This window comes from Octopus bimaculoides, chromosome 1 (assembly GCF_046866305.1).
Source record: "Octopus bimaculoides isolate indiv1 chromosome 1, ASM4686630v1, whole genome shotgun sequence".
Taxonomy (NCBI): domain Eukaryota; kingdom Metazoa; phylum Mollusca; class Cephalopoda; order Octopoda; family Octopodidae; genus Octopus; species Octopus bimaculoides.
Window position 1 is genome coordinate 148662337 of NC_142928.1, and position 12618 is coordinate 148674954.

Consider the following 12618-nt stretch of genomic DNA (forward strand, 5'->3'; position numbering starts at 1 on the left):
TCATGAAAGTTACAAGCAAACAAAGTTGGTGGGTACCAGCATATAGTTATGTCAGTAAAATGTTTATATCCAAGTTTATTTCTTCACAACTTTTGAACACCTTTGCAATGTGATCAAACTTTCAAACAAATGTCTTGATTTTAAAATTGCTTAAGTCATTTGACACCAACTTGCCTGAGACTGCACTGGGTTCTATGATACAAACTTCCACTTTGAAAGTGATCTAAATTAAAACCTTCAATCAAAATTTCATGTTCTAAACACCAGATTAACTACAAAGTTATTTTACTAAATTATTTATGATTTTCAAAAGTTACTTTACTCCTAGAATAATTCTAAAGGCAACTGATTTGCCATTTGAATTTTGAATTTCTCATTAGACTCAGTTTTGTTATAATCACTAATGAATCTGAAGAACAATCATTAAAAGTTCTTAGAGAAAATCTTACCGACACTGTCTTTTCACAAGATCAGTTTCATCTTTGTCTGTCAAGAGTAGAGAATCCTAATTGTCACTCTATTCTAATATCACATAGCAAAACCAAGAATATTGTTTATCCTTGGCTTTTTGAAGGAACAAATAAGTGAATAAGATCAATTTGCACCAATCCCTACTTCAATAACAATTTGCAGAGATTTTAATACTTTACTCATATAGTTTGTAATAAAGGCTGAATTTTCCATATTACTGCAAAGTGATTTTCAATAAAATACCCAGGCATCTGCAAAGCACTTCAGCTAGTATGTGTATATCTCTCCATATATATATATATATATATATATATATATATATATATATATATATACACACATACACACATGTGTGTGTATATATACAGGGTGTCCACAAAGTGTGCATACATGGGGCTTAACACATACTTTAAGAAATTATTATTTCTTATATTTAATTGTTTATGTCATGATTTTATTTATTCCATGTACCCAGACCTTGTGGACACCTGTATATTTATAAATGTATGTATAAACGTTTGTGTGTGTGTGTATATATATATATATATATATATATATATATATATATATATATATATGTATGTATGTATGTATGCATATGTATGTGTACATGTATATATATGTATGTGTAAGTATGTATGTATGTATATGTACGTTTGCAGACAGCATTTGACTTAGTTCAGAAGATGTACAGTTTTCCTTACAAAAACACCAACAGACATCACCCTGTGTTTTATCATTGTGAGGTCAGATCGTACAACCAAGTTGGAGTTTTATGTCATGAACTTGGTTTTCTTAAATCATAAACTTCATTACGTTTCTAATGAATTGACAGTAACTAGGTAGAAATTTGTAAGTGATTACCAGCATTTGTGTTTGAATGTTATTTATTTTACTTGATCAATGCTAAGTAAACAATAAATGTATTTCACTTGGCATGTCATTTGCTAACTGACAAAAGATCCAATGATGAATACATCTGTTACTTGTTAGTTTATTCAGCCAACAACACCTCACTACCATAGTGCGATTAAACATAGAAGCGAAGCATGCATAATTAGTTCCAGGTAGAATTGTTGAATATGGCAAACAATGCAGCAACAGGGAAGTTGAGCAACAGCATGGACCATCATCAACTGTAAAAAATTATTTATGACTGGAGGAAACAGGAGGAGACGTTAAAGGAAATGGAAAAAAAAAAACATATAGACTTTATCATAAAGAAATAACTTTTATTCAACTCAAGAAAGACATAAAATTATGGATATACAATCAATAACGTATGAGGTATACAGTCTCAACAAAGATGATAATGTGTGAGGTAGGATATGGAAAATGCTTATGATTTTACTGATCTTCATCTTTGTGCAGCATAGTTATGAAGAGGTATAGTGCATGCATAAAACTAAAGACCAGGTTGCATGGAAGATACCTGATAAATATGAAGAAAGTATCCAAAAATTTCCCAAATGTTACCAACGCTAGGATGGAAGTAAATTATGAAAATAAGCAATAGGGATGAAATGCCATTAATATATGATGTACCATCAAATAAAGTAGTGAAGCTTGAAGAACAGAATAAAAATAAAATAATAAAAGATAGAATTTAAAAAATAAGGAAACTTAAATATTAAACAAAATAAAAAAAAATGTTTGAAGAAATAAAAATAGTCAGTAAATAAGAAAAGAGAAGGAAGAGGTCAAATGTTTGGGCGCCAGGAGTTGTACAAAGTTGTTAAAAATAAAGAAAAGGAGAGGGGAAGAAAGAGTGGGGTTTAGGGTAGATGGATGCTGACTTTAAGGTAGTCATAGTGAATATTAGGAGTGGCTGTGTGGTAAGTAGCTAGCTTACCAACCACATGGTTCCGGGTTCAGTCCCACTGCGCGGCATCTTGGGCAAGTGTCTTCTACTATAGCCTCGGGCCGACCAAAGCCTTGTGAGTGGATTTGGTAGACGGAAACTGAAAGAAGCCCGTCGTATATATATATATATATATATATATATATATATATATATATATATATATATATATATATATATGTATGTGTGTGTGTATGTTTGTATGTGTGTGTTTGTCCCCCCAACATCGCTTGACAACCGATGCTGGTGTGTTTATGTCCCAGTAACTTAGCGGTTCGGCAAAAGAGAACGATAGAATAAGTACTAGGCTTCTAAAGAATAAGTCCTGGGGTCGATTTGCTCGACTAAAAGGCGGTGCTCCAGCATGGCCACAGTCGAAAGACTGAAACAAGTAAAAGAGTAAGTATTTCAGTGCACATAGAATAAAAGGATAAATGTTAGAAGAAATGAAATGGTCAAGAATAAGAATAAGAAAAAGGAAAGAAAGAGGTCAAATATTTAAGAGTGAGGGTTAGGTGGAGTTAAGAAAGAAGAGGAGAGGGAGAAGAAAGAGAGGGATATAGAAGTAGAAAGTTGTAGCCTTTAAGGGGAAACATAGTAGGTACAGTTAAAGTTTGTTGCTTACTACTTCACAGTAAATATACACATTTGCATACCTATGCATATACGCGCACGCTCACTGCATGCCTATAGTATCAACATAGTATGCATGTCTACTGTGACAGACAGGTTGTCCCGTCCAGCGGGAATGTATGTGCCACAAAATCTTGGAAACTGGTCTTATGAGCTTATGGCTTGAGAAGGACCTTCGATCCTTTTTTTTTTTTTCATACATATATGCATGTTCTAAATTCCAAAGCATTCAGGAAGGGACTCCAGAAAGCAACACTGAAGATATAGTCATGTATTGTATCGATATATGTATACAAGACATACATACACATATGTAGAATTCTTTTGGTTTATGATGGAAATTTTGAAAAAGAGAAATTGATAAGAACTCTAATCTCTATATATCTTAAATAAGGAATCACTCTTCAGAGGAAAAAAAATATTCGGTTTTTGAAGAGAAAATCATGTTTTATTTCTCTATTTATTTATTTAAAATCGTAAATTTTATTGTTGAAAACGAAACATGTGAATGGAGAATACAAAAGAAAAAGCAAAGAAGCTGTTGTGTGCCTTTATTGTCAAACAGTATTTCTCTGAGTATGTATATGTGTGGGAAGAGATGTTTACATTGCTTTCGCGAACTCTCTGTTATGTATTATATAGTAAAGCAACCATCAGCCAAAACATAATTTAAAGTGGCACTAAAAAGTGTTAGGAGTTATCTGTCCCTTTACTTATTATCGTATTAAAGTTGTAAATGTCCGAATGGCTCTAAACAGTATATTCCGGCCAAACCTTTATCACCATAAAGTAGCAATTGTTACCGGTGGTGCTACTGGAGTAGGTTTAGCAATCACAACAGAACTATTGCATTTAGGTATGGATTTTAGAGAGGTGTTTTCACATTGGCTTTTATTATTATTTGTCAGTACGGTGTTCCTGTTTTTAGGTTCTAGTTTTTGTCTCTTTTTCTTTTTTTTTCTTTTTGGTTGCAGTCATTGGAACGTGATTACGCTTCAATTATTTAGTATTTTATTCAGTATTTAGATCAGTCGCTATGTCGAACTATGTACTAAGTTTCTTTATTTAAAAACACAATACAGCGAACGCTTATTAACATACTGTATAAACTCGTTTATAAGTCGCACCTTTGTCCCCTGAGATTTTCACCTTAAGTTGGGGGTGTGATTATATGCGCGACACTTGGAATAACCGAATAGGATAAAATGTTACATTATAAACAATGGTTTCTAAAGTGCTTGGACTTGGGCTAATGCAGTTTCGCACCTCTCCTTGAAAAATGTATTTTTGCGAAAACCTTTGGTGGACATTGGAATTAGACACTGAGGGAAAATGGATGTAACTTTTTTATTTTTTAATTTTGGCGATTTTCGATTCCCCGTAAAAAAAATTTTGGACCCAACTCCCCCACACACACGGGGGGAGGGGAGGTATTTATTATTTTATTTAGGCGATTTTCATTTTTGACATTGTGTTCTACATGTCCAGGTCGTACCCTAACCCTAACTCCCCTTATTTATTTAATTTTTTTTTACGGAATCCCACGTTTTAGGCTATGGAGATTCCGATTCTGAAAAAAAATTGTTTGAAAAATTTCAATTCCCCGCCCCACCAAGCAGGCTATTTACATGCTAGAAATAACAGCCAAATCTGGTTAGGGTTAGGGTTAGGGTCAGCGTTAGGGTTAGGGTTAGGTTTACCCTAACCCTAACTCAAAACCCGACCCTAACCCTAACCCCGTTTTCCAAAGCGCATTTTTTCCTTCATATTTATTTCATATAAGGTGCACTTCAACTACTACACTATTTTTTTTTCACTTTTTCCACCGGGTGTGGATCTATATAAAAACCGGGGCGGGGGGGGGGGGTCGAAATTCTGAATTTGAGATTTTTGAAAATTTTTTTTTCAGAATCGGAATCTCCATAGCCTAAAACGTGGGATTTCGTAAAAAAAAATAATAATAAATAAGGGGGGGAAAGGTTCAGATTACATATAGTCCATCTGAACCAATGCAAGATTTGGATTGTCCACGTTTAGCTGTTATTTCTAGCATATCAAGTTTCGTGGTGGGGACTCCACATGTAATCCTTTTTATGTTTCAATATAAATGTAAGCCGTTCATTTTCACATCTAAGTTGCGAGAAGGCTATTCGTACGACCTGGACATGTAGAACACAATGTCAAAAATGAAAATCGCCCCCCAATCCCCGTGGGGGTGTTGGTCCAAAATTTTTTTTAGGGGGAATCGCATGACCGTGACATGTAGAACACATTATCGAAAACGAAAATCGCCAAAATTAAAAAGTTACAGCCATTTCCCCTCAGTGTCTAATTCCAATGTCCACCCAACCTTTTTTTCGGATTCCTACGTTTTAGACTTCGGAGATTACGAATATGCAAAAAAAAAAAAAAAGAAAAGATTAACTCCCAACCCTAACCCTAACACTAAAACCTTAACACCCTAACCCTAACCCTAAGTAGAAAAATTTTGGGAAATTTGTTTCAGAATCATTATCTCCGTATTTTTTTTTTACATATTTTGAAAAAAAAAAAAAAAAAAATCTGGAAAAGTTAAAAATGAAAAATTTAGGCCGATTTTTGCCAATTTTCTTGCAGATTCGTATTCTCCGTAGCCGAAAACGGGGGTTTGTGTAGAAAAAAAATTTAATTTAAAACGTACTTCTCGGTAATTTCCGTGAACACGTGTTGTCTTGTCAACTGTCAGTTGACGAAATGGGAAGAGAAAGCTAATGGGTTATATGTGTGTGCGTGCTTGTTCCTCTGTCTATGTGTACGTGCTTGTTCTTTGTGTGTGTGTGTGTGTGCATGCGCGCTTGTTCCTCTGTGTGTGTGCATGTGCGCTTGTTCGTCTGTGTGTGTGCGTGCTTACACAGAGGAACAAGCATGCACACACACACAGAACAAGCATGTACACACAGACAGAGGAACAAGCACGCACACACACACACACACACACACACACACACACACACAAGGAACAAGCATGTACGCGTGTACAACCCATTAGCTTTATCTTCTCATTTTGTCAACTGACAGTTGACAAGACAACACATGTTCATGGAAATTACCGAGAAGTACGTCTGCAAAAATCGGCACATAAAAAGCACCCACTACACTCTCAGAGTGGTTGGCGTTAGGAAGGGCATCCAGCTGTAGAAACTCTGCCAGATCAGATTGGAGTCTGGTGTAGCCAGTCTCCAGTCAAATTGTCGAACCCATGCTAGCATTGAAAGCGGACGTTAAATGAAAATGATGAATGATGATGAGTCAAAACATTAGTTTCTCATAAAATGGTGTATATTTAATTTACATTAAATTCTTATTTACGATTATTTAAGACAAACACAAGTAAAGTGCAAATTTTTTTCACTTTAATGTTTTTGTCTGGATTTAATTTCGATTTGCATATGTTCGTTAATTCACTACGATCTCTTTAAAGAAAATTTTTAAAATTAATTGGGGGGGGGGGGGGGTGAAATAAATTTTTTTTTTTTGTATATTCGTAATCTCTGACATCTAAAATGTAGGAACCTGAAAAAAAAATGCATTTTTCAAGGAGAGGTGCAAAACTGCATTAGCCCCCATATAAATATGTGTATAAAGAGATAGATATGAATGTCTTCCTGGGGCTAAAAACAACAGTAACACCGTCTTCTATAGGACTGTCACATTTAGTTGACAAATGTATTTTATAAATAAACGGACAGGGATAAATAGATAGACAGATAGATAAATAAATAAATGGATGGAAAAGTTCAAAATTTAAAATTAGGGGAGGGGGTGAAATTCGAACCCCTTATTAAACTTTATAACATTAATTATTAAACATTGCTTGTTTCTCATAAAATGGTGTATGAGCGTGGCCGTTGATCGTTATCAACGTTGCCTTCCTGGAGCCAGAGATTTTGTTGGCAAATATGCTTACAATCTAATGAAACAACTCTCAGTTGGCCATATGCTGCCTCGGCACGCATCTAATCTTGACAACCTAAGTAAACATGCCACTAATTCCTCTACCCTTAGGGTGCAGTACTGCCACATACCACTACCACCTTGGACCCCACCATGGCCGGTGCCAACCTACAACCCACTAACTTTGGTAGGACCTTTGATCTTTATTTTTTACATACATGTTCTAAATTCTGAAATATCCATGGACTTTAGAATGGAACACTGCAGGTATATTTAAGTACCGTACCTGTGGTTGTATATAGAACACACACACATATAGGTATATATATATTTCATTTGTTTCAGTCATTTGACTGTGGCCATGCTAGAGCACCGTTTCTAGTCGAACAAATCAACCCCAGGACTTAATCTTTGTAAGACCAGTACTTATTCTATAGGTCTCTTTTGCCAAACTGCTAAGATATGGTTGTCAAGTGACGGTGGGGGGGGGGGGACAAACATTTACATATTATATATATACGACGGGCTTCTTTCAGTTTCCGTCTCACAAGGCTTTGGTCGGCCCGAGGCTATAGTAGAAGACTCTTGCCCAAGGTGTCCCGTTGTGAGACTGAACCCGGGACCATGTGGTTGGTAAGCAAGCTACTTACCACACAACCACTCCTGCACCGCTCTCTCTCTCTCTCTCTCTCTCTCTCTCTCTCTCTCTCTCTCTCTCTCTCTCTCTCTCTCTTTCTCTCTCTCTCTCTCTCTCTCTGAATTCTAAGTCTGAGAAACGTAAGCAATCGGTTTTGGAAGAGAAAAAATGTTCAGAATTCTAACCTGTGTATATCTTAAACGAGGAGTCTCTCTCAAACGAAAAAAAGGGGATGAAATGGTAGAGGTGAAATCAAACATGTTTGATTTCAAAATTTTACAAAACACTTCTGTTTTATTTATTTACTTACTAGCAGTATAACCCGACCTTGTCCGGGTGTGACTTATTATGCCATCTACGATAAGTCTTGCTAGCTGAAAATCAACTAAAAAAGAAAGCCTTACAACGAAAAAACCCTTATGATGTAAATATGTTCATAATTCAAAAGACGATGAAATTAATAGGGAAAGTCTGAAGGCTGTTTTGCGTAAAATTATTATCCGTGTAATTGGCTATAGAAATGCTTGTGCAAAACAACTTTTTGCGCTGCCCTGATTATACATAGCAGGGTAATCCCTTTTAGCAGGAGCTAGGACGGCAATTTCTGATGAAGCAATTGCTGTCGATCTGTTGCTACACAGTTTTGCCAGAATTCTATCAGATTGGGCAGAAGATGTTGATGCACCATTTTGCATTATGTTCAAAATAGCTTCTGGAATGTGGTGCATTACTGCAGTCTGTTGCTGTCATTTTAAACCGGTTGCTGTCTTTCCCCAGCAAACTCTCTTCTTTGGAGGCATAATCTATGTATATATTAAACAGAACAACAAAAGTTATAATAGATGGCAGTGTCGGTACTTTTCACATATCTGTAATTTTTCAGATTAACATCCGCACGATTACCCAACCCTAATCCTAACACTAACCCTAACACTAACCCTAAACCCTAACCCTAACCCTAAAAACCATAACCGTAACATTAATCCTAAACCCTAACCCTGACCCTAAAACCCTAACCCTAACACCCTAGTGAAAATCTGTGTAAATTTACAAAACATTGACGAACATGAGTTATATTTTACTGAATGATTGTGTACTTGCACGTGTATGCTTTTGAGAGAGCGAGAGAGGGAGAGAGAAAGGAATAGGGGTAGTTAAAAGTTTTCTTATGACTGCTTCTCTTCACTGCCTATTACTTCTTTAGAAATCTAAGAATGCACATAATAGAGAAAAATGAAACAAATATGGACGACTTGCTCCGAAACACCACCGAGTGGGGAACACTTCTCAAAACTAACCTGCAGTTGTTTCCTTCAAAATTCCTACATGCTTGAAATGTACATACATCAAGGTACATTTGTACAACATTTCATGAAAAAAATATTCATTTTCCTGGAAGTTAAGAGGAATTTCCGAATATTGTACCCCACCCCCTTCCAAAACACTTTCACCGAAAATTTTTGTATATTTGGGAATCTACATAATAAATAATATATGCATAGAAAATTTCATTAAAAAATATTCATTTTTATGAAAGTTATGACCTTCCAAAGTTGGGGGATACAACTCTGTAGTTATGCCATCAATGTTTTGTAAATATACCACGATGTGAATGATTGCTTACTTGCACGTGTATACGTTTGAGAGAGCGAGAGAGGAAGAGGGGGAGAAATGAATAGAGATTGAGAGCAATGTGTATGTTGTTGTCACAGGTCATGTATGTGCGGTTGTGTGTGTTTTTACGTATCTATGTTATGAAAAATAGGTAAAGAATACTGAGATGAAAGTTTAATCTATGACGTTGTATGTATCACTTTCTCTCTCTCTCCCTCTCCCTCTTTTACTCTTACTCTCTATATTTTTATGTTGAGCGCGTGTGTAAGAATGGCGTTCCAGGTAGCAGGGATGAAATATAAAAGTTGCTAGAAACAACAGCCAAATCTCCCTTAAATCACACAAAGTAAACGGAATTTAAAAAATCTAATTACTGCACTGGAAAGTTCAGATCGAGAAAATTCCATTGATGTAAACATTTTTACGAAAAAGTCGAAAATGTGGATTTCTATAAACATTCAAAAAGGCTTCACACAAACACACAATTTCAGATTTATATATTAAGATTTATTTATCTATTTTTAAAATCGTAAACTTTATGGTTCAAAACATTGAGAACATTTGAAGAAAAAGAAAAACAAAAGCAAACACAAAAATTGTGGTATGTGTCTATATTGTCGAATAGTGTTAATATATCTAATTATTTTCTGTGACTAAAGACCAAATGAATAGCACATTTCTATACATACGGACGTATATGCGTATGACGAGAGCTTTATGGTGCTGCTGACAGCGATCTTATTTATTACAGATTACATGACAAAACCACCCACCCATCAAAATATAATTTAAAGCTCAACTGAATAGCTAAGTCTAAACAATTATCAAATACGGTAAATATTTAAATGTCGAGATGAAACCAAAAAGTATATTCCGGCCAAACCTTTTCCAAAATAAAGTAGCAATTGTTACCGGTGGTGCTACTGGAATAGGTTTAGCAATTACAACAGATCTATTGCATTTAGGTATGAATTTTGAGAGAAATTTTCACATTGTCTTTCTTCTTCTTCTTCTTCTTCTTCTTCTTCTTCTTCTTCTTCTTCTTCTTCTTCTTCTTCTTCTTCTTCTTCTTCTTCTTATTATTATTATTATTATTATTATTATTATTATTATTATTATTATTATTACTGTATTTCACCCTTTGCTACGCTCTAAGTTAAAATTACATTGAGGTCGACATTGTTCTTCTTCTTCTTCTTCTTCTTCTTCTTCTTCTTCTTATTATTATTATTATTATTATTATTATTATTATTATTATTATTATTATTACTGTATTTCACCCTTTGCTACGCTCTAAGTTAAAATTACATTGAGGTCGACATTGCCTTTCATCCTTACGGGGTCGATAAATTAAGTACCAGTTGTGCATTGGAGTCTATGTAATGGACTTACTCCCTCCCACGAAACTACAGGCCTGGTGCCAAAATTTGAAATCATCATTATTTGTTATTACGGTACATAGGTCGGCATACTTACAGAAGTGTGCCCAACCACCTCAACTTTCTTTCCTCATAACTTTTAAGGAAAATGGATATTCTTTAATGAAATTTTCTTCAGATGGTGTACATTCCAATTATATCGAATTTGTCGTGAAAACAAATTTCCGTAGTGTGGGGAAGAGGAGTTTCGGAAAATCACACGAGTCGGCTCTATTTACTCATAATTCGCAGAAACTTCAGTACTTTCCATGAAATTTACTACAAATACCTTTCAGATGATGTAAATTATAATTTTATCTGAATGTAATTAAAAAAAAAAAATAGTGAGTGAGCACACGTAAACTTTCAAGTGTTGTTTTGTAGATTTATATGCAGGAGCGGACCGAGCCGTCGGTCAGCCGGGCATTGCCTGAGGACTCAGAGCTCTGAGGGCCACTCTACATGTTAACTCTCTTTGATATTAATACTAAGGGGCCCGATGAACAGTTATGTCCGAGAGCCCTTAATACTCTCAGTCCATCCCTGTTTATATGTGATGCATTTCAGTATGTATATGTGTGTGTGTGAGACCACCACTTGTTTTCCTCACATTAAATTCCTATATTATTGTAATCTTCCCCATTTATTACGTATAGACACAACGTTTTAGGAGGAAATTTTAAATCTTCTTTCTCACATTTTTTAATTTTGCCGTTCTATATAAATACTAGTATACCCATGTCGTCAAAATGCCGATAGTTTTATTAATCATAGAATATGATGCATCTACACAATGAGAAAAACCAGTGAATATATGTACATACACACAATTGAAACGACAACAGCATGGACTTTGTCTGTCTTCTTACCCTATTAGAGGGTTTAAGTAAAATTATACAAATGTGTCCGACTGATTAAAAAAAAAATTCTATTTATTTATGCAGCTGAGGATAGTCCTGCATTTAAATTGATGTAGTGATTGCATTGTTCAATTAAAGAGAGCATCACCTCTGGATATCCTGTTGCTTATTTTGATTTTATTCACCTTATTTTGAAGTTGTACGGATAATACTGCACTAATTTGTGGTGCTTTAACTTGGGTACTTAATTCAGCAGAATATCTCTCTCTCTCTCTCTCTTTATATATATATATATGTGTGTGTGTGTGTGTGTGTGTGTGTGTAGAAAAGAATAATAGGGAAGATCATCATCATTTTTATTTAACATCTACCAGACTGAAACCTGGTACTGCTCTCTGGTTTACAAGTTCCAGTCAGATCATCTAACCCATGCCAGTATGGAAAGCAGGCATTAAATGATTATTATGATGATTATTATTTCCATGCTTGCATGCTTCAGATGGAATTTGGTAAGGCAAATTTTCTACAATCGGATGCTCTTCCTGTCTTTAATCCTCACCAGTTTCCAAGCAAGGAATTATTTCCTTGTGACCAAACATGTTTTTTCATGGAGGACTGATAATGAACAGCATCACTTGTATGAAGGTGATGCTCATGGTGCTCGTATGCCTCCTTGTCTTGAAATCATACGGACACACACACAGAGCTTCTTTCAGATTCTGTCTACCAGATCCACTAACAAGTCTTTGATCAACTTGTGGATATAGTAGAAGACATTTGCCCAAATTGTCATATAGTAGGACTAAACCCCAAACCATGTGTTTGGGCAACAAGCTTCCTATTCACACAACCATACCTGCAGTAAAGTTAAAGTTTGAAAATATAAATAACTATGTGTTGTTCAGTGTTTGAATCTATCATTTCTGTATTTCAGTTTATTATTATTCTAATGTCTGACTTCTGTTTATATTTACAGGCTGCAAAGTAATAATAGCTTCACGGAAAAGAGATCGCCTTGAAGCGCAAGTTCAGAGGCTCCAGGAAAATATTCCACCAGCAAATTCTGATCATATCAGTTCAATTGTGTGTAACATACGGAAAGAAGAAGAGGTGGGAAATCGCTGACTTATCTTTATTACTTTTTTAAGTTCTAATTCTCGTCTGTTTTTTTTTTTTTTGAGTTCCAGTCCT

General features: G+C 35.2%; 1 protein-coding gene across 4 annotated transcripts in view; it reads left to right on the plus strand.

Moving 5' to 3' along the window:
• The first annotated feature begins 3659 nt into the window (after positions 1-3659).
• LOC106868726 (peroxisomal trans-2-enoyl-CoA reductase) overlaps positions 3660-12618 on the plus strand; it is a 55775-nt gene continuing 46816 nt past the window's right edge. The window contains exons 1-3 of one of the 4 annotated variants that reach the window (XM_089359660.1): positions 3697-3821; positions 7010-7085; positions 12404-12537. In XM_089359660.1, coding sequence (XP_089215786.1) covers positions 7052-7085; positions 12404-12537 — 168 coding nt within the window. In that variant the 5' untranslated portion in view covers positions 3697-3821; positions 7010-7051. Of the gene's footprint in view, positions 3822-7009; positions 7086-8132; positions 10115-10983; positions 11134-12403; positions 12538-12618 lie in introns of those variants that run through there. The other 3 variants (XM_014914122.3, XM_014914123.3, XM_089359658.1) reach the window with 3 other exon arrangements.